General features: G+C 42.4%; 1 protein-coding gene across 1 annotated transcript in view; it reads left to right on the top strand.

Annotated features, from left to right (window-relative positions):
* Positions 1-23,740, top strand: part of LOC109864449 (beta-1,3-glucosyltransferase-like) — a 112,204-nt gene that overhangs the window by 44,528 nt on the left and 43,936 nt on the right. Inside the window, exons 3-4 of the mRNA XM_020452241.2 lie at positions 7,209-7,248; positions 20,907-21,016. Coding sequence (XP_020307830.1) covers positions 7,209-7,248; positions 20,907-21,016 — 150 coding nt within the window. The remainder of the gene's footprint in view (positions 1-7,208; positions 7,249-20,906; positions 21,017-23,740) is intronic.

Raw genomic sequence — 23,740 nt, 5'->3', positions numbered from 1 at the left:
TACACTTTAGCTTAAGACATGTAGCTAGCTAGCTAGGTAAACAATGAACCTAGCTAGGTAAACAATGTGTACGATCAAACGCTTAACGTTAGCTAACAAGCCAGCCAGCTAGCTAATGTTAGCTAGTTAAACAACAATTAACATAGTGCCAAATCATGTTGTTACTACCCTGCATGAATATGCTGGGAGCTAACCAACCAGGTTCAATGTTAGCTGGCTATCATTAGGCTCTAACTAGCAAAGTTATAGTGATCGGCACCAATAGCCTATGCAAAGTCTGTATCAATAGGCTTCCTGTTGCATTTTTCCCATATGAAAAGGAGACTGAAATATGACTGACCTGCACTTCACAAAGGAATGTGTCCAGACAACTGTGAGCTGATTGACTAGTAGGCTAGATGTGAATGTTCTGAAAGCTTATCTGAATACGAAACCCATCGACCCCTTCTGGGTCATCAGTGGGACAAAAGTGTGAGATGGTACACTATTAACTGTAAGACAAGACCTTTAAACAGGTCAACATTCACAATGCTGCGGGGCCAGACTGATTACCAGGACGTGTACTTAAAGAATGCGCGGACCAACTGGCAAGTATCTTCACTGACATTTTCACCCTCTCTCTGGCCGAGTCTGAAATACCTACATGTTTCAAACAGACCACCGTAGTCCCTGAGCCCAAGATAGCGAAATAAACCTGCCTAAATGATTACCGTGCCATAGCACTCACGTCGGTAGCCATGAAGTGCTTTGAAAGGCTGGTCATGGCTCACATCAACACCATCATGCCAGAAACCCAAGACCCACTCCAATTCGCGTATTGCACCAACAGATCCACAGATGATACAATCTCAATCACACTCCACACTACCCTTTCCCATCTGGACAAAAGGAACACCTATGTGAGAATGCTGTTCTTTAACTACAGCTCAGCTCAGCAGTGCCAGGATAACAACCTCTCTGATCAATGTGTGCAAGACAAAGGGGCTGATTGTAAATCGGAAAAGGGGGGCCGAACAGGCCCCCATTAACATCGATTGGACTGAAGTGGAGCGGGTCGAGAGTTTCAAGTTCCTTGGTGTCCACATCACCAACAAATTATCATGGCCCAAACACACCAAGACCATTGTAAAGAGGGCACGACAACACATTTCCCCCCTCAGGAGACTGAAAAGATTTGGCATGGGTCCCCAGATCCTCAAAAACTTCTACAGCTACACCATTGGGAGCATCCTGACAGGTTACATTAACGCTTGGTATGGCAACTGCTCGGCATCTGACCGGAAGGCGCTACAGAGGGTAGTGCGTATGGGGCTAAGCTTCCTGACATCCAGGACCTGCAGTTGAAGTCGGAAATTAACATATACCTTAGCCAAATACATTTAAACCAAATTTTTCACAATTCCTGACATTCAATCCTAGTAACAACTCCCTGTCTCAGGTCAGTTAGGATCACCACTTTATTTTAAGAATGTGAAATGCCAGAATAATAGCTTATTATTATTATTATTATTATTTCATCACATTCCCAGTGGGTCAGAAGTTCATATGCACTCAATTAGCATTTGGTAGCATTGCCTTTAAATTCTTTAACTTGGGTCAAACGTTTCGGGTAGCCTTCCATAAGCTTCCCACAATAAGTTGGGTGAATTTTTGTCCCATTCCTCCTGACAGAGCTGGTGTAACTGAGTCAGGTTTGTAGGCCTCTTTGCTCACACACACTTTTTCAGTTCTGCCCACAAATTGTGATTTGTGATGGCCACTCCAATACCTTGACTTTGTTTAAGCCATTTTGCCACAACTTTGGAAGTATGCTTGGGGTCATTGTCCATTATGAATACCCATTTGCGACCAAGCTTTAAGTTCCTGACTGATGTCTTGAGATGTTGCTTCAATAAATCCACATAATTTTCTTTCCTCATGCAGCCATCTATTTTGTGAAGTGCACCAGTCCCTCCTGCAGCAAAGCACACTCACAACATGATGCTTCCACCCCCGTGCTTCACAGTTGGGATGGTGTTCTTTGGCTTGCAAGCCTTCCCTTTTTTCCTCCAATCATACTGATGGTCATTATGGCCAATCAGTTCGATTTTTATTTCATCAGACCAGAGGACATTTCTCCAGAAAGTATGATCTTTGTCCCCCTGTGCAGTTGCAAAACGTAGTCAGTTTTTTTATGGCGGTTTTGGAGCAGCGGCTGCTTCCTTGACGAGCGGCCTTTCAGGTTATGTCGATATAGGACTCATTTTACTGTGGATATAGATACTTTTGTACCTGTTTCTTCCAACATCTTCACAAGGTCATTTGCTGTTTTTCTGGGATTGATTTGCACTTTTCGCACCAAAGTACGTTCATCTCTAGGAGACAGAACGCGTCTACTTCCTGAGCAGTATGACAGCTGTGTGGTCCCATGTTTTTTTTATACTTGCGTACTGTTGTTTGTACAGATGAACGTGGTACCTTTAGGCTTTTGGAAATTGCTCCCAAGGATCAACATTTTTTGTTTTCTCTGAGGTCTTGGCTGATTTCTTTTGATTTTCCCATGATCTCATCCACAGGTACACCTCCAATTGACTCAAATGATGTCAATTAGCTTAATCAGAAGCATCTAAAGCCATGACCTAATTTTGACCTAATTTTCTGGAATATTCCAAGCTGTTTAAAGGCACAGTCAACTTAGTGGATGTAAAATCACCTTTCAGCAGGACAATAACCTAAAACACAAGGCCAAATGTACACTGGAGTATCATTCCAAGACAACATTGAATGTCTGAGTGGCCTAATTACAGTTTTAGCTTAAATCGTTTTGAAAATCTATGGCAAGACTTGCAAATGGCTGTCTAACAATGATCAACAACCAACTTGACAGAGCTTGAATACTTTTTTAAAAGAATAATGTGCAATCCAGGTGTGCAAAGCTCTTCTAACATTCTAACATGTATTGACTCAGGGGGTTGAATACTTATCTAATCAAGATATATTAGTGTTTATTATTATATATATATTTTTTTTTTATAACTTTCACATTATAGCGTTTTTTTTATGTATATCGTTTAATTAATTAAACATTTAATACATTTTAATCCCGCTTTGTAACACAACAAAATGTGGAAAAAGTCCAGGGGTGTCAATACTTTCTGAAGGCACTATATATTTACCATCTTCATGGGGCAGAAAGCTGGATCAATGAGTTGGCCAGCTGACTGTCCAGAATTGCTCCAATAAGGATCGGTGTCCCGCTAGCGGGACAACTTCTGCTTACACTGGAGGGCGCACAATTCAAATAAATAATCATAAATATTATGGATTTTAAACATTTACGTACATATGTGTCTTATATCATCTGAAATCTTAAATTGTTGTTAATCTAACTGCACTGTCCAATTTAAAGTAGCTATTACAGCGAAAACATGCCATGCGATTGTTTGAGGACGGCGCCCCACATCACAAATTTTTACCACCGGCACAGGTTTCATACATTCACATATAAAGATGAAATATTCACTTCCTTTTTGAAAATCTTCCTCTGATTTGTCATCCAAAGGGTCCCAGCTATACCATATAGTGTCGTTTTGTTAGATAAAGTCCTTCTTTATATCCCAAAAAGTATGTTTAGTTGGCGCCAATGATTTGAGTAATCCACTCGTTCAACTTGTAGAGAAAGGAATCTGAAAATATACCCCAAAACTTTGTTTCAACAAGTCAAAATATGTTTCTATTTACTCCTCAGATACCCTAAAATGTAATCAAACTATAATATTTATTTTGGAAAGAAGTATGTTCAATAGGAAACTGATTTTAGCAGGTGTGTAATTTCTTCATGGCGCCTCAAACACAGATTTCTAAGACTGTGTCCTACTAAAACTGTTATTTCTTATTAGTTTTTGAAGTTACAAGCCTGAAACCTTGAACAGACTGCTGACACCCTGTGGAAGCAATTGGAATTGCCTCCAAGGAGCTAATCTTCAATATGACCTTTCTCTTGCATTTCTAAGAGGATGGTCTCTCTCAACCAAAAAATTACAGTTGGTTTTTCTTTGGATTTTATCCTACCATATCTATTGTGTTATATTCTACTACACTATTTTAACATTTCTACGAACTTCAAACAATTCTTTCCAATGGTATTAATTATATGTATATCCTGGCTTCAGGGCCTGAGCTACAGGCAGTTTACTTTGGGCACGTCAGTCAGGCAGGAAATGGAGAAAAAAGGGGCATAGCCCTAAGAATTAAATAACTTAAAATTGACAAGGTATACTTGACTTGACAACAACAACCAATGTACAAATGTAGCTTTATCAACTTGAAAAATCAAGAGGTATGTGCCTGTTTATCTAAGTTAGTTGATTAACTTAATAATCCTGCTTTCTGGAAATGAATGCTGAAAATTAAGCAAATGCCAGTGACCCGTGCGATTTGTGTTTTTTTCACTGGGATATTCACAATGGTTAATCACTTTTTGCAGATACAGATGCCTCCAGGCTTTTAAGAGGCAGGGGATGGGATGATATAATATATAAGAAATATATAGGCAAATCATCTCATGTAATGCAGCCTCCGGATGGCAGCGCCTCTCCTCAGAGACCGACTACAGAGGAATGCAGTGTGAGGATTGAGAAACCCATGGGCCTGACTGACTTAAGCTACTGAGCCCAAATAAGCCAATGTCTTTTTATCCACCAATGGCACTGAATTAAATTAGCTCTGGATGTTGTCTTGTGTTCCGATGCATAAGTATGCCTTTCACTCTGATTACACCCAAATCTGACAACAAAAGGTACATGCAAGTGAACAAGCATCATAGAAGATTTGTAATTCTCTCGCTCCCTCCCGCTCGTCTTCAATCTTAGCCTCCTGTTATGCAAATGTCTCTGCCAGATACAGTACTTGTCAGAAACTCCCATTAAAGTTTGATGAATATTGGATGGAAGGGAATAGGGAGAAGCGAGTGACAGATGACTAAGAGAGAGGTGCTGTTGTTACCGGTGTCAGGCAGGGGGAGGACATCTCTTTCTATGAGCTAAATGACCATCGCTGGTCGGTGTTGTTCTAATGGTTGCAAGTGGTCATCTCCTGAGGGAGGTTAATAGATGGATTTCCTCCGATGGCTCCATTCACTGTCCCCACCCCTCCGCTTGTCTCCCCGGTGATGCCAAAAAAAGTGCCACATCCGCCTCACTGTGAATTTACGACTTGTTTAAATTGTGCTGCTTTCCAAAGGGGCCTGCCGAGCCCAGGAGTGGAGTAATTGTTAGTCTAGAGGTAGTCATAAATCAAAAAATATATTTCTATCTCCCCTCCTCATTATCTATTAATACCGCTGTGCTCTTGCTGCAGAGTTCCTGAGACTTGCCAGAACTGTAGGCTATACAGTCTTCCTTCCTCCCCAAAGACTGAGACCTGTCTTCTTCTGAAAGATGGGAGGTGAAAAGACATCTCTTCAATGCTGTGATTGATTTCCTCATTCCTCCATGGTCTGTTGCAGGCAGCTACAGGCACTTGACAGCCACGATGGAGGAACTGATCTCTGACTGTCTTAATTGAGCCGAGTGTTTGGAGCAAAGGAGCCCTGGATGCTACAGGCACTAAAAAACCCACACAATTAGGAACTACTAATGACATGGCGAATCGGCCATTATTCCTCCCAATAACCCAGAGAGGTTTCTACATTTACTGTAGCATCGCTAAACAACAGTACATGAGTAACAAACTTTAGGTTATACAAGTTGAGGAAGGGTAGTGGCAGCATCATGCTGTGGGAGACTAGTCAGGATCAAGGGAAAGATGAACGGAGCAAAGTACTGAGAGATCCTTGATGAAAACCTGCTCCAGAGCACTCAGACTGGGGCAAAGGTTCACCTTCCAACAGGACAACGACCCTAAGCACACAGCCAAGACAACGCAGGAGAGGCTTCGAGACAAGTCTCTGAATGTCGTTGAGTGACCTAGCCAGAGCCTGGACTTGAACCCCATCGAACATCTCTGGAGAGACCTGAAAATAGCTGTGCAGCATCGCTTCCCATCCAACCTGACAGAGCTTGAGAGGATCTGCAGAGAAGAATGGGAGAAACTCTCCAAAATACAGGTGTGCCAAGCCTGTAGCATCATAGCCAAGAAGACTCGAGGCTGTAATCTCTGCCAAAGGTGCTTTAACAAAACACTGAGTAAAGGGTCTGAATACTTACTGTACTGTATGTAAATGTCATATTTCAGTTTTTTTTGTTGAATATATTTGTAAAAAATGTTTAAAAGCCTGTTTTTTCTTTGCCAATATAGGTTATTGTGTGTAGATTGTGTTGAACAATTTAATCAATTGTAGAATAAGGCTGTAACGTAACAAAATGTGGAAAAAGTCAAGTGGTCTGAATACTTTATGAATGCACTGTGTTGTACATAGGCTGGTCATCTAGGTTTGTACCTGTAGCCTTTCCATCACCATGAAGAAAAACAATGACCAATACAGTAATTAAGTACATTGAGACATCAAGTGGTTTGTGATGATCTGGCTCAGTTGGTAGAGCATGGCACTTGCAACGCATAGGCTTGTGGGTTTGGTTCTCACGGTGGACCAATATGAAAATGTATGCATTCACAACTGTAAATTGTTCTGGATGAGAGCGTCTACTAAAGTGTAAAAATGATTAATAGACCGTTTCAGTTTTCACATAGCAATAAGTTGCATTTGCAAAGTATTTCAAGAAACTGGAGAACATATACTGTATACAGCAAGTATTTTTATATTCCACAAGTGTTAACAGATTAAGTGTTTTGTACAGATAATTATCAAACTCAACTACAAAAGTAGTACAGTGGGCCTTTACTACATCTGTACTAGCGGACCATGTAGACATCTTCAGTGTGGGCAATGTTTTTTTTGTTCTGCATCGCACCCCCGTCGGCAGTGCAGTACCCCCACCCTCAAATGACTTCCTGCGGCTATGGCCCGGTGTGTTTACATTCTGTTATGCTGAATCCTCCCCTGAGACTGCTAAATAGACCTATTCCTTCTCCAGTAGTTGTTACAGTTCTTTGACACAGTGCAGTGAAATTAGGGGAGTGTTAATACTGGGACGGTGGGACTGTCACATGAAATGAATTGTTTGGAGCTGCTGGTTTGTTTTGTTACATTCAAATGAAAAGTAAACCCTGCCACTAAGCCTTCTAATAAGTCTCGATCTCGCTCTCTCTCTCTCTCTGTCTCTTCTCAGAACCAGGATTCAGAGGAAGTCCTCTATGACAGCCAGCTAGGTGAGTCTCATTGATTATTCTCCATGCATCCAGAAATGGTTCAATAGAAAGGACCACTTTTAAAGGTCCAGAAAGTAGGAATTTATTCAGCTGTTTGCTCATCGAATCTTCTAAAATGTCTCACTTGATTCAACCAATATTGCAGACCGTATGATTGCACTGTACAATACCCTCTTACTTGTTGTTATACGACAATGTACAAAATAAAATTGAAACAACGGAACTGCACACTTCCTGAATCAGGATCGCATAAATATGTCACAGAACAGACATTGCTTTCTGTGACCATGACGATTCAATAAAACAAACGTATTTGCAGAAAGGCCTGAACTCTTTCTTTGCAAAATGTACATACTGCACGTTTTAATGAGTACTTTCACATGCGCACAAATCATCTGATACTAAACTGATTATGGCAGTAGGCCGGGTATGAAAATGTTAATGTTAACACCTTACTCTGCTTGTCTTAATCGGCGTAAGGTCAAAATCAAAGGTTATCTGAGCAGTCTTTCGAATGATTAGAACATGTAAACAGCTTATTCGACGTTCCTGCTGTGTCTTTGACCTGCGCATGTGCCAGCACCGGTAGCGCAAGCCTCCCTCTTACAGTACATTTGGAAAGTATTCAGACCTATTCACTCTTTCCACATTTTGTTACGTTACAGCCTTATTCTAAAATGGGTTACATTTTAGAATAATTCTCATAAATCTACACATAGTACCCCGTAATGACAAAGAAAAACAGGTTTGTATAATTTGGTCAATTATATTAGAAATAAATGAGAACATTATTTACATAAGTATACAGACCCTTTGCTATGAGACTCGAAATCGAGCTCAGGTGCCTCTTGTTACCATTGATCATCCTTGAGATGTTTCTACAACTTGATTGGACATGATTTGGAAAGGCACACACCTGTCTATATAAGGTCCCACAGTTGACAGTGCATGTCAGAGCAAAAAACAAGCCATGAGATCGAAGGAATTTTCCGTAGAGCACCCGAGACAGGATTGTGTCGATGGTACAGATCTGGGGAAAGGTATCAAAAATTGTCTGCAGCATTGAAAGTCCACGAGAACACAGTGGCCTATTCCATAGGCAGAACAGTTGAAACTGGAGCAGCAGCACGACCAGGTGGACTGGGGAGAGCATCAGAGACATCAGGCTAGGTAGTCCTGAGGTGTGGTCCTAGGGCTCAGGTACTCAGAGAGAGAGAGAATTAGAGGGAGCATAATTCACACAGGACACCGGATAAGACAGGAGAAATACTCCAGATTTAACAGACTGACCCTAGCCCCCGACACATCAATTATTGCAGCATCTAATGTCCATTGCTCGTGTTTCTTGGCCCAGGCAAGTCTCTTCATCTTATTGGTGCCCTTTAGTAGTGGTTTCTTTGCAGCAATTCAACCACGAAGGCCTGATTCACGCAGTCTTGTCTGAACAGTTGATGTTGAGATGTGTCTGCTATTTGAACTCTGTGAAGCATTTATTTGGGCTTAAATCTCAGGTGCAGTTAACTTTGGGACTGGGGGGCACTGCTACTGCAACTGCTACTCAGGCCCAGTTGCTAATATATGCATATTATTAGTATATATGGATAGAAAACACTCTGAAGTTTCTACAACAGTTTGAATGATGTCTGTGAGTATAACAGAACTCATATGGCAGGCAAAAACCTGAGAAAAAATCCAACCAGGAAGGTTGACATCTGAGGTTTGTAGGTTTTTCAACTCATTCCCTATCGAAAACTCTGTCTATGGGGTCATATTGCACTTCCTAAGGCCTCCACTAGATGTCAACAGTCTTTAGAACCTTGTTTGATGCTTCTACTGTGAAGTGGGGGTGAATGAGAGGGGATTGAGTGAGAGGTCTGGCAGAGTGCCATTAGCTGACCACACGCATTCACGTGATAGTTAGCTTGCGTTCCATTGCAATTCTACAGACAAAGGAATTCTCCGGTTGGAACATTAAGAAGAAGATTTATGTTAAAAACATCCTATACTTCAATTGACATGTTTCTTCGAACTGTAATATAACTTTTCATCTGAAATTTCGCATGGTCTTGCCTGCGCGTCGTGATTTTGGATTGTGTACTAAACGCGCAAACAAAAAGGAGGTATTTGGACATAAATGAGGGACAAATCAAACATTTATTGTGGAACTGGGATTCCTGGGAGTGCATTCTGATGAAGATCATCAAAGGTAAGTGAATATTTATAATGCTATTTCTGACTTCTGTTGACTGCACAACATGGCGGATATCTGTTTGGCTGTTTTGTTGTCTGAGTGCTGTACTCAGATGATTGCATGGTGTGCTTTTTCGGGAAAGCTTTTTTGAAATCTGACAGAGGTTGCATTAAGGAGAAGTTTATCTAATGTTCCATGTATAACACTTGTATTTTCATCAATATTTATGATGAGTATTTCTGTAAATTGTTGTGGATCTCTGCAAAATCACCGGATGTTTTGGAACTACTGAACATAACACGCCAAAGTAAACTCAAATGTTTGGATATAAATATGAACTTTATCGAACAAAACATGAATGTATTGTGTAACATGAAGTCCTTTGAGTGTCATCTGATGCAGATCATCAAAGGTTAGTGATTCCTTTTTATCTCTTTCTGTTTTTTGACTCTTCTCTTTGGCTGGAGAAATGGCTGTTTTTTTCTGTGACTAGGTGCTTACCTAACAATCTTTTGGTGTGCTTTCACTAGAAAGCCTTTTTGAAATCAGACACTGTGGCTGGATTAACGAGAAGTTTATCTTTGAAATGGTGCCAAAATACTTGTATGCTTGAGGAATTTTAAATATGAGATTTCTGTTGTTTTGAATTTGGCGCCCTGCACTTTCACTGTCTGTTGAGGTGGGACGCTACCATCCCGAATATCCCAGAGAGGTTTTAACTCTAATGAACTTAGCAGAGGTAACTCTGTGTCTTCCTTTCCTGTGGCGGTCCTCATGAGAGCCAGTTTCATCGTAGTGCTTGATGGTTTTTGCGATTGCACTTGAAGAAACTTTAAAAGTTCTTAATGTTCTGCTCTGACTGACCTTCATGTCTTAAAGTAATGATGGACTGTCATTTCTCTTTGCTTATTTAAACTGTACATACCATAATATGGATTTAGTCTTTTACCAAATCTTCTGTATACCCCCCTACCTTGTCACAACACAACTGATTGGCTCAAACGCATGAAGGAAAGAAATTCCACAAATGTAACTTTTAACAAGGCACACCTGTTAATTGAAATGCATTCCAGGTTGGAATGCATTCCTTGCATGCCAAGGGTGGCTACTTTGAAGAATCTCAAATATATTTTTATTTGTTTACACTTTTTCATTTACTACATGATTCCATATATGATATTTCATAGTTTTGATGTCTTCACTATTATTCGACAATGTAGAGAATAGTAAAAATAAAGAAAAACCCTTGAATGAGTAGCTGTGTCCAAACATTTGACTGGTACTCTATGTAAAATTTCAGTTGTTTAGTTTTAATAAATTAACCAGTTTTTTCTTAGTCATTATGCGGTATTGTGTGTAGATTTATGCGGGAAATGAACTAATTAATCCATTTTGGAATATGGTTGTAACGTAACAAAATGTAGAAAAAGTCGAGGGGTGTCATGTTGGTATAATGGATCGGGAGACAGGCGCAGGAATGTGTAATAGTTTAAATAAAAAAAGTACCCAAATTTTTGCGTGCCATGTACGGGGACGAAGACCAAACAAACACTATACAAAACACAGGGTTGAAGCCCAAACAAAAGAGCGAGGAGTACCTTGAATAAATACACGGGACAATACCCGAAAACGCAAATGCACAGTGATACAACACGGGACGAGACCCACAATTATCTGCTCAACAGAAGCGGCACGAAAGCCAAAACAACAAGGCACAGGTACTCACACGACCAACAGAGACATAATCAACAACCCAATGGTGAACCAAAGGGCACATTTATACAAATATAAATCAGTGAAGAAATGGGGACCAGGTGTGTGTATTGACACAGTTCAGTTCCTAGAGGCCGGTGACGTAGACCTCTGAAACTGGTGCATGGAAAGTACCGGAGGGAACCGTGACAAGGGGTCTGAATACTTTCCCAATGTATGTGCGAGTGAGTTTGTAAAAACTGAAAGTATGCCTCTTAGAAATAGTTTTTGCATACAAATAAAAAAACTTGGCCAAAGTAACATGGTAAAACTGTAGTAGAACATTTCTTTTGATCAGCAATTTTCGGCATTTATCATAAGTCCCATCAGGTAGCCTGATTTCAGATGTCTCGATGTAAACAGGCTTATGAGGGAAATTGTTCTTCTTGCAAAGCATGTAAATGTTTTGAACAAACTATTATTCTGACTATCCACAATCACATTATTTTGTGCATGTAAGCGTGCTTAATGATTCAATGTACTATTGTCTAAAGTCATTGATCTGTCACATCAATGAATACCAACGCCAGCACCTGTTCCGTGCGAGTGTTTTGATTTTAATCAGTCCTTCAGAGAGAGCTGTATGGTATTGGCCAATATTAATTAATGTAGGTCACAATTTGTAGTGCGATATGTGTTTTATATTCAGCTGCATCTGTGCTAATGAGGGTAATCCAGCATGAGATGTACTGGAATTAACAAATCACTGAGGCTTTACACTGACATATCACAACAGTCTCAATGTTTACATTTTAGACGAGCAAGAGAAGGCCTTGTTCTGTACTACTATGCTTCCTTATTCCCCGTCATTGTTAAACAAGGGATTTTTGACAGACATCCTGTTGTCTGGTAGATATTAAATCCCCTCCCATACAGTATAGAGGAGAAATCTTGTGAATGGTCGTAATGATATCTGTTTGATGTTAAAGGAATTCCTGTCTCATTAAAGAAGGATATCGTGGCGTGGAAAGTTAACCCTGGGAAGTTAAATGAACCCAATACAGCTTTGCACTTGTTCACTATTCAATGGAGTTCTCCTCTTCTTAATTTGATGGCAGCAGACATTCCATAAGTAGAGCGAATGGAGGGATCTGATGTTTGCCTTTCATGCTTGAGAGCTCTAATACAATAGCAGAGTGCTCCGATCGAGGGGAGGGCTCCAGGAATCCGCCAAGGAGTTTTGGAGGGGAAACACGAGACCTCTGCTGGCTTGCTCAATCAACTGGGTCAAGGCGGAAACAAAAGCAGGTTTATAATGCCCTCATTTGGCACCTTAGCCGAATGGAAACGCACACAGACACTGTTATCTGAACAAACCGAGCTATCTGGCACTGCCATTTGTAATTTGCTCTGTCACACCAGGGAGGCTAAGCTAGTCTGAAAGCGCAGGATATTGTTTGTGGGGTTGGAATTCGAAAAACTGTTAAATGAAAGCATGTGCATCAGGCTAGGACTCCCTGAACTCACTGGCCTATTTACTGTTGAGCATGTATGGGTATCCAATTGGCAAACATTGGCCAGAGATCAAGAAGACATTGTGTGGCTGCAACAGTTCTGTGTTCTTCAGAAGGAGCATCTGATGCTGAGTGTGCACCGAGGGGCAGACCTCAATGAGTGTACAGAATGTGTGATATACGGGCATCTACAGCCTGTACTGTACACTTTCTTCCAAAACCCGCCACCCTCCTCTCCTAGTTGCATCTGCCTCCTCGTCCGTTGTAAATCAATGCAGTGAACTGTTGTCCCTGCCCAGTTCCACTCAACAGATGGTGGGGATGAAAATCATACACAATCAATATGGAAGCTCCTTTGAACTCTAGCACCACATTGTCATCCCATTATTCTGTTCATGTCAGCCATTGGATGTATTTTAGTCACAGTTGTCCTCTAGTGTGTGAGATTTACAGATGTTACATGTACAAAACGAGCACTCATCTTTTTCATGTTCCTTCTACCCGGATACATTACAGATAGGAAATACCTTCATTAGAGTGTCTTTCAACACACCTTGTAGCCTAGCGGAGCGTTGGGCCAGTACCCAAAATGTCTCTCGTGTGAATTGTTCAACACACCTTGTAGCCTAGCAGAGGGTTGGACCAGTACCCAAAATGTATCTGGTTCGAATCCTTCAACATACCTTGTAGCCTAGCGGAGCATAGGGCCAGTACCCAAAATGTCTCTGGTCCGACTCCCTCAACACACCTTGTAACCTTGCGAAGCGTTGGGCCAGTACCCAAAATGTCTCTGGTCCGAATCCTTCAACCTACTTGGTGAAAAATGTATCTGTGCCGTTGAGCAGGGCACATAACCCTAATTGCTCCTTTAAGTTGCTCTGGATAAGAGCGTCTGCTAAATGACAAAAATGTAAATGTAAAATGTAAGGAAAAAGGGGCCGAAGATGTACTCATTAAAATTGCAATTAGCCTACAAGTTGTGTGACGGACTGTGGACCAAACCATTTGCGATTGTAAATATGATTATGGCCCTGAAGAAAAGTACTCCCCAGGGTTAGCCTGGCCTAATATCTATTGTTCTTCGTGCCATTGGCCTTATATACAGTGGTGCAAAAAAGTATTTAGTCAGCCACCAATTGTGCAAGTTCTCCCACTTAAAAAGATGAGAGAGGCCTGTAATTTTCATCATAGGTACACTTCAACTATGACAGACAAAATGAGAGAAAAAAATCCAGAAATCACATTGTAGGATTTTTTGTGAATTTATTTGCAAATTATGGTGGAAAATAAGTATTTGGTCAATAACAAAAGTTTTTCTCAATACTTTGTTAAATACCCTTTGTTGGCAATGACAGAGGTCAAATGTTTTCTGTAAGTCTTCACACACTGTTGCTGGTATTTTGGCCCATTCCTCCATGCAGATCTCCTCTAGAGCAGTGATGTTTTGGGGCTGTTGCTGGGCAACACGGACTTTCAACTCCCTCCAAAGATTTTCTATGGGGTTGAGATCTGGAGACTGGCTAGGCCACTCCAGGACCTTGAAATGCTTCTTACGAAGCCACTCCTTCGTTGCCTGGGCGGTGTGTTTGGGATCATTGTCATGCTGAAAGACCCAGCCACGTTTCATTTAATGCCCTTGCTGATGGAAGGAGGTTTTCACTCAAAATCTCACGATATATGGCCCCATTCATTCTTTCCTTTACACGGATCAGTCGTTCTGATCCCTTTGCAGAAAAACAGCCCCAAAGCATGATGTTTCCACCCCCATGCTTCACAGTAGGTATGGTGTTCTTTGGATGCAAGTCAGCATTTTTTGTCCTCCAAACACAATGAGTTGAGTTTTTACCAAAAAGTTATATTTTGGTTTCATCTGACCATATGACATTCTCCCAATCTTCTTCTGGATCATCCAAATGCTCTCTAGCAAACTTCAGACTGGCCTGGACATGTACTGGCTTAAGCAGGGGGACACGTCTGGCACTGCAGGATTTGAGTCCCTGGAGGCGTAGTGTGTTACTGATGGTAGGCTTTGTTACTCTGGTCCCAGCTCCTTGCAGGTCATTCACTAGGTCCCCCCGTGTAGTTCTGGGATTTTTGCTCACCGTTCTTGTGATCATTTTGACCCCATGGGGTGAGATCTTGCGTGGAGCCCCAGATCGAGGGAGATTATCAGTGGTCTCGTATGTCTTTCATTTCCTAATAATTGCTCCCCAACAGTTGATTTCTTCAAACCAAGCTGCTTACCTATTGCAGATTCAGTCTTCCCAGCCTGGTGCAGGTCTACAATTTTGTTTCTGGTGTCATTTGACAGCTCTTTGGTCTTGGCCATAGTGGAGTTTGGAGTGTGACTGTTTGAGGTTGTGGACAGGTGTCTTTTATACTGATAACAAGTTCAAACAGGTGCCATTAATACAGATAATGAGTGGAGGACAGAGGAGCCTCTTAAATAATAAGTTACAGGTCTGTGAGAGCCAGAAATGTTGCTTGTTTGTAGGTGACCAAATACTTATTTTCCACCATAATTTGCAAATAAATTCATAAAAAATCCCACAATGTGATTTTCTGGATTTGTTTTTCTTCTAATTTTGTCTGTCATAGTTGAATTGTACCTATGATGAAAATTACAGGCCTCTCTCATCTTTCTAAGTGGGAGAACTTGCACAATTGGTGGCTGACTAAATACTTTTTTGCCCCACTGTACATGCGACTGTATTGGCAGGGAGCCAGCCCATGATTAGAGATCTCCTCCATTGTGTCCTCCTAGGAGGCCTGCTCACAAGTTGCTGACAGAAACCATACTGTAGCCAAAAGCTCTCCTCTAAAATATGTAGCAGCTTATGATAGTCTAACATGTTTCAACACACTAAACATCAGGGCCACTGTGGGAGTACTTGTCAAAAGTGCTCGGCTGTGTGTGTGCCTCTGGAGAGAAAAAAATCATACAAAGCAAATCTCGCCTCTTGTCTTCCAACTCAGTTTGCCTTCCGTTTTTCTCCTGAACTCATCTGACCTGCTCTTTATTTCTGTGATCAAGACCGCACCGATGACTCCCACCAAACACAAAATATTAAAAACAATATCCCACACTAGTTTCTCTCTCTCTCTCTCTCTCTCTCTCTCTCGCTCTCTCTCTCTCTCAAAATGCAGAAGCACGCTGTGTCGGTACTAAGTGGTGATGATGATGTTGACTTCATCCACAGTACTCTTAAAAGGCGTTGAGGTTTAAAAGCAGATGATGGGAGTGAGGATTTGGAATCTGTTAAAACTAAATAGCCTCTGGGTCCTTAATTATTAATGCAAAGTAGGGGGTTTAAGGCTGCCTTCAACACTCATTTGCTGAGTTTTCCACGGAGACCTGGACTGCAGCATTTATAATGAGTGTGATTAAAGTAGGCGTACATACACCTCTCCGAACTTCAGGTGTTGAGTCTGGCTGGCTCTCTTTCTGAGAGTGGTAATAAGGTCATTCTCTATTTCTCTCTGTCCCCTAGCTCCCTATCTCCCCCTCTCCAAATCACGGAGAGATATTTATGACACTGACCTTTCCCGCTGTAAGCTGAAAGTTAAACACACTGCGCTTCTATTGATCCCTGCACCAGGCAATTAAAACTCAGTATGAGAGGAAATCGTTTGCACTTGCTATATGACACATGGGCTGGTGGCCTGCCAAAACGCCCCTCGGTAGAATATAAATTCTCTCCATCCGACTGAATCGAAACCTCACTGGGCCTGAAAGATGGCCATATTGAATGTGTACCTTGATTGTGGCGCTATCTGGCATAATGGACACGCTTGAGCAGCTCAATGCTCTCCTGTGTGCCCCATTTCCTAGGAGCTCCCAATTGGATCCCTAGCAAGAGAGAGAGAAGCATGAAGTTAGTTTTTATGGAAAGATGGATAATTCCGGAGCAGGATAATTCCAAAGTGTCTTGTCTGGGGGAGCCCAATGATGCGAGCCATCGGAGCGTGGAAGCTTCCTACACAGACCCAATCAGCATCGGCGGTGAGGACGCTGGTCCCGCCGCTTATGGAAATGAGCTATTGACATCTCTCTGCACTGATTGCTACAATAGACAGCTCTGCATCTGTAATGACACATTCTTTGTTCACAACACGCTAATGGCCTCACCGGTGGCGGTAGATCTCCATCTTTCTCAACAGAAGCCGATTTTCATTTGTCAAAGAAATCGCTGTAATTGAAATCGCACAATTGACCTGCCTTGATCTTTCCCGTTCTCTGTATTGTCTATGCTTTTTGCAGTCACAATTTTCTGGTAGGCCAAACCGCTATAGCTGTAACACAGTTAGCCATACTATTTCATCCCTTTTTTCTTTTTCCCCCAGGTGTGCTGCTGTGTGTGTGTTTAACAGTGGTGGGGGGTGTGTGTCGGGCCCTGAGCTGTGAAGGGTTAAATGCCAGTGAGCTGTAGTGGATCTCACACCTTCTCTGCTCCGTGACACTGATGGGGATGATAGGCGCTGCAGGATATCCTGGGGGGGAACGCACTTCTCTTCCCCCGTACCTTCTGCCACCCTCCCTCTCTACCCTCATGCTCCCCTGTCCCCTCACCCCCTACCATCCTGTCCCTCTGCATTATCTGATCTTGTGTAAAGTCCACTGATCATCACCACAAACACACTTGGGTTTGCTTTCTGTCTTCTTCTTTCTATTTCTCTCTCACTCACACGAATATCAACTCCAACACACTCCAGTGCCTTCGGTGAGGAGAGAGGGTGAGTGTGTTTTTGCCATTGAGCAGAGATGATAGTGTAGGAAGGCTGGCTCCATGTGATGAGAAATAGTATAAGAATGGAGAGCTCTCTCACGTCTCATTCCAGGCAATATATCTGAGGGCAGATACTGTCTTTTTATCGATGGACTGCCTTCCCCCTGCACCATTGAATACAGAGCGAGAGGAAGAAGAGATAAACAAACGGCAGACTCATATGCTTGCCAGCTCTGTGATCAGACAAAGACCTGGTAAAATAAATAATCTGTTGATGGTGTGAGGTTAATGACTCTGTGTGTGTGTGTGCCTGCACGTCTGTCCGTTTGCGTGCGTCCGTGCAAGCATCTGTGTGTTTCTGTCCGTGATTGTCCGTGTGACGGCATGACCAGTGCCAAGGGACACCGCTATCTCCCTAGCCACCTTCTCTCCCCTTAAGCATCACTGCACAACCCTCTCAGCCAAAATACATCACAGAACAGAACAGAGCGACAAAATCCACTTCCGTTTGTCATTGAGAGGCATTTCTCTGTGCTTTGCGATGTCTTTGGCATGGGAGCCGCCATTTCAAATCAACAAATCAGCCGTAATTCAATAAATGTATCGATCATTCACTTCCCCTGGGCCTGCCTGCTGTGGCTGTCGGGGCATTAGAAAAAGAACGTGGAAAAGCATTTGCGACTAAAGGGATAGGACGTGAGGACAAGGTCTGATGGAGATTAGGTTAGAAGGGGAGACTGTACTAGGATTTATCCTTTCCTCTCATCCTGTGTGTCCCAAATGGCATCCTATTCCCTACATAATGCACTTTTGACCAGGGCCTGTAGAGCTCTGGTCTACAGTAGTGCACTATGTAGGGAATAGGATGCCATTTGGGACGCTACCTTCCTCTCCGTTGTTTGATGATTAATCGAAACCCATTAGTATGGCGCCCGGAACGGTGAATTCACTCTTAATTAGTTTATTTTTTACCCCCGGTTTCTCCTCTGCTTTGGCATGGGGGGACGTATTATCTACACAATGAGAGATTGGCACGCAGCTTATCTGATCTTCGCACTAGTCACAGGCAGCTGTTGTGTTATTGCTGTTCGCTGCAGTATCAGAAGGCTAAGCCGTTGTGGAACGGCATCTAGGGCTTTAGAATACATTACACAAGCATGTGTACACACAGGCGCAGAGTCAAACAGACAGCACACACACTAAGCAGACTCAGGAGAAGGGCTTTTAGAGGTGGTGTGAAGGTATGAGAGACAGATTGTCTCTAAGTTGATCTTTCAGAGGAGGGCGGTGTGTGTGCGTGTATAGGAGAAAGGGGGAAAAACGCCTCTTGATCTATTGGGATTCTGTGATGGGGTGTGGTGAACCAGGGTGGAGAGAGAGGCTGCACACTCAGAGCAACGCACACACTATGTTAAAAAGACACCGATCCAGTGTTTACCCCCTGCTGATTTCTCAGGCCCTGTGTGGGAATGGGTTCAAGTGTCATCCAGTGTACTCAGATCAGCTCTTTCTCCTTCCCCTCTCCCTCCCCGTGTCGCTCTGCCACCACCATTAGCCAGAGGAAGATTACAGACCTGTCACTGGCTGCCATGACTTGTTTGTGTTTAAAACCCCCCGTGTTAATGTTTGTTAAAAAAGCTTGACATAAAAACAAACCTCCCCGCCGGATATCTTTATGACCACATTCTGTGCAAATACTTAAGCGGCTAATTAAAATGTCCAACGTGGCAATCGGTCTGTCTGCTGTGTTTGTTTGACAAGAACCAGAGTATGTGATGAGTGGAGCTATTGGGAACCCTGCGCATCACCGCTCTGGCCCTCCACGTCCAATCGGTCTGTCTGCTGTGTTTGTTTGACCAGAACCAGAGTTTGTGAGTGGAGCTATTGGGAACCCTGTTCATCGTCCCTCCACGTCCTTTCTAACCACTCTGCTAAAAACCACTTCGCTCTCACAGGAAAATAAACTGCGGCTCCAAATTTGATCCACTTAATAAACTCACAATTTAACCAAAACCAGTCTATTGACTACCTGCACCTACCCTTTGGTTTTGAAGTATTGAAACCAAACCATGTGGATTTGCCCCACCTTCCCTGAATGACTACTCACCACTACATATAGGCCCAATATAGGCTGCATCTAAATCAATAAAAAAATCATTATTTTAGGTGCTCCTAACTTTTTTAAGTTGGGAGCACCAGTGCCACCTGCTACCTCTCTAAGCACAGTCAATCAGTACACCTGGCCAAACCGACTCCTCTATAGTCTCTAGTGTCTACACCTGGATGTGGCTACCATAGACATATTCTGTGTTTATAGGCTGACATCAGTAGCCATGGGGCCAGAGATTCAGAGACCTGTTCAAGAGGTTAGAGAGGCAGACTACTATCCAGAAGGTTGCTGGTTTATATCCTGGTAAGGGCAATGATCTAACAATCTCAAGGAAGGGTGTTTGTTTGAAATCCCATGTTCCATCCATCCAGTCAGTCAGTACAGCAGCTGGATGTGGCCTGCTTTCCCAATGTGTGAGACAACTGTGTTTTCAGTCATCACAAACTTGTCAAAGACAGCTTAAGGGATTGGATGAGGGTCGTTGGGTGTAATTCCATTGAACAATATGATGGGTGAAAGTTGCACACATTCTTCACTCCATTAATCCTTTAGCCAGGTTGTTATTCCGTTGGCAAGCAAGAGAGTCTGAGAGCTTATGTAGTTTACAGTCGTTCCCATTGCCACCGATGTGATTCGTCACACAGGGAAAGCCCCCATCCCATCATTACTATTCTGTAAATGGATTCCACATGAAGCCCAACTGCATTAGCGGGGCCTGTAATACGGGCCCTATAAAGGTCACAATAATGATATGTAAACGTGTCGCACGCCGAGGTCGGCCCACTTCTCTAAAGAGCGATCGAGGCCGTTAAAGAGATATTGTCGAGCGGCTACAACAGGCTCCCCGTTAACCTCGGGCTCGTTACACACTGGAGATACTCAATAATATTTACTAGGCTGCCCATCTTGTTTCTGCCCATCTTGCCTCTGCTACACACAGTGGACAGCTGGGCTTTAGGCTGATTCAGCTATCTGTTGAGTTCTGTCACTGCATTAGCCAATCCCATCTGACTGATCATCATTTACTGTTCGTGTGTGTGTGTGTGTGTGTGTGTGTGTGTGTGTGTGTGTGTGTGTGTGTGTGTGTGTGTGTGTGTGTGTGTGTGTGTGACATTCATGGACTTTGTCACTCAGGCCAAATTAAACTTTTATTCATGGGGATGGTGATTGTCTACAATGGAGGTCAGAGTAAGGTAGTGTTTGTGTGGGAATTTAAGAGAGCTGTTAATTATCCCTAGAATATCTTTAGAAAGGGAATGTTGTTGTGTGGGAATTTAAGACATCTGTTAATTATCCCTAGAATATCTTTAGAAAGGGAATGTGTTGTGTTGGTGTGGGTCGCTACTTCACATCCTGTGCTGTGTTTTCTAACCTGATGTGTGTCTGTCTCTCTGATCTGTTCCTGTGCTGTCTGTGTGTTGCAGACCTGCGAGAGATAGTATTTGTGATCCAGAGCCAGAGTAACTCATTCCACATGAGTTGGGCGGAGAGACAGAGAGCAGACCTGTTACAACAGACTCAGAGCCTCACACAGGTACCACCAGCACCACTTAAAGAAACACACACAGCAAATGTTTTACTATCCTTTTGGGGAACTACAATTGACTTCCTTTCCATTTTCCCTAACCCCTAACCCTAATTCTAACCCTAAACCTAACCCCTATGCCTAAAATAGCCTTTGTCCTCATTGTCCCCACGATGGAGAATTCCTTGTTTTACTACCCTTGTGGGGACTTTTGTGGATTTCCAGGACCCACAAGGATAGTAATATATACACACACAGGTTTTTCAAAAAACAACAGCATCCCTTAACTTCAACCATCTTCTCTATGGCTCATGGCTGTTACTTCCCTACTTATTCCTCTACGCTCCCTGTGGAGCATACACCCGTCATATCTGTTACTCTTTTGGAATAATTAGAGTGGAAAACCATCAGCATAGTGTAACCGAGTCAAGTTCAACTCTTTACGTTTAAATACCACCATCCGTGCCATTGAATTGCTTTTTGCTGACGCTTCTGCCTGAAGTTTTTCAAGAAGGTGGTCAGCGGTATTTGCGAGACAGAGGATGCAAGATCAAATAGCAGTGTGGGTTTGTGAGCGAGATGGCTAGACTTTTAAATGAATTAAATAGAACCATTGAGTGGTTACATTTCTCCAGCCCCATCCCTCAGCTGTTTACCAAAACAGTGATGGGGTGTTTGCTTTGTTGTTTGACTGCAGATTGTTCCTTTAACACGGTGTTATACAACCTAATTAACAAGCAGAGTTTCAGTTCTGTATCGATACTGCAGTCAACCAAGGAAATAAATGATATGTCTTTTCACAATACACTTAATCAGCATCAATTAACCGAGGCACCAGTGCAGTCCATGCTCGTTGCCACATGGTGTCAGTATTGCTTTTGATATGAAGGAAACGACCATTGTTTCAGATCGCAGCATAGTGTGTTGTCCAGTAGTGTAATGCAATGAAATGCATCACCATGGTTTGTCTTTGTTAAAGACTACATCATATTGTATTCTGACAGCATTATTCCAAACATTTATTCCAGATCAAAATTATCCTGTGTTGTCTCAATCCTGTTTTCGCTTTATTTTAGAATGATAGAGGAAGACAATATTTAGACCAAATGTAATGGGATGATATAATATTTGTTTTAGCAAATATAATGTGATATGTTGCATACTTGATTCTGTTTTGTTTTTTTAAATAGGAGGGACTACATCTGAAGGGGGAGAAGAATTTAACAGTACAGGATAATTTTGGACTTGAATAAATGTTTAGAAAAACTGTGCCCTGAATTGAACACATTCAGTCCTTCAGTATGTAAATCGGCTGCAGTCCAAGAGAACATAATTTACATTTTTTAAACCTATCCTGTTCTCAGATGTCACCTAGTTAGAACCACCATTAGCTGAACCCTGGAAGATAGACTAATACATATGACAGTTACCTACCAGGGTATTGCATAAGTCATTTAACCAACCCAATCTCTGTTCAAGTTAGTTATTTGGTGAGTGATAACTGTGGTCATTCAATAGCAAACTTCAGAAAACTCAGGTTAACTTGATAAAAAGCAAATGTTAGAGATTCATTTTTCCTTGTATGTCTTTGCAAGGTCAGTAGAGCAGAGCAGGGGTCCTTGTCTGGATACCCAGACGTTTTTCTCTGACCAAAAGCTACACCACACCCACGGACGTTAGTTTTCCTACGCTTCTGGATCTGAGTACCTCCCTGACCCTTCACCACCACATTCGGGGCCGTCTGATTGGTCCAGAAACCGATGGGTTGGGCCAGAGCCAGAACACACTTGGGTAAAGAGCCATTGGCTTTGCTACAGACGATCCAATCGCTGAGGACTTTGTTTTGTACAAAGCCCCTCGTGCCCTTTGTCACCACAAACAACTTCAATGATGGCAGTCTCAGACTTCAGTATGTAGCGAACGACAGAGCAGTGGAATAATTTAGTGTGAGTCGTCAGGCTACAGGGGTCCCTCGGCAATCGACAAAACAAACTCTTATAATCACACAGTGATTGGATGTGATCTGAACTGTAATATATCTGGCTGGCCTCCCTGTGTTGTCTCAATATCCCCCTGGACCTGGACGTCATGTATGGGTTATACACCGAGTATAGAAAACGTTAACAACATGACATAGACTGACCAGGTGAATCCAAGTGAAAGCTATGATCCCTTATTGATGTCACTTGTTAAATCCACTTCCACTTCAGGGGAAGAGACAGGTTAAAGAAGGATTTTTAAGCCTTAAATTGACATTTGAGACATGGATTGTGTATGTGTGTCATGTAGAGGGTGTATGGGCAGGACAAAAGATTTAAGTGCCTTTTGAATAGGGTATGGTAGTAGGTGCAAGGCGCACCGGTTTGTGTCAAGAACTGCAATGCTGCTGGATTTTTCACACTCAACAGTTTTCCGTGTGTATCAAGAATGGTCTACCGCCCAAAGGATATCCAGCAAGTTTGACACAACTGTGGGAAGCATTGGAGTCAACATGGGCCAGCATCCCTGTGCAACGCTTTTGACACCTTGTAGAGTCCAGTCCCTGACGAATTGAGGCTGTTCTGAGGGGAAGGGGGGGCAACTCAATATTAGGAAGTAGTTCCTAATGTTTGGTATACTCAGTGTATAGTCAAACTTATTCAGCTGTATATTTCTATAAAAAGTGGCTGTGTGTAAGACAGTTCGCAGTTTTTGTGCAAGACAGCTCGCAGTTTTTGTTTGTGTGTGCGTGCA

This window comes from Oncorhynchus kisutch, linkage group LG19 (assembly GCF_002021735.2).
Source record: "Oncorhynchus kisutch isolate 150728-3 linkage group LG19, Okis_V2, whole genome shotgun sequence".
NCBI classification, from domain to species: Eukaryota; Metazoa; Chordata; class Actinopteri; order Salmoniformes; family Salmonidae; genus Oncorhynchus; species Oncorhynchus kisutch.
This window is presented reverse-complemented; position numbering and strand designations above follow the sequence as displayed.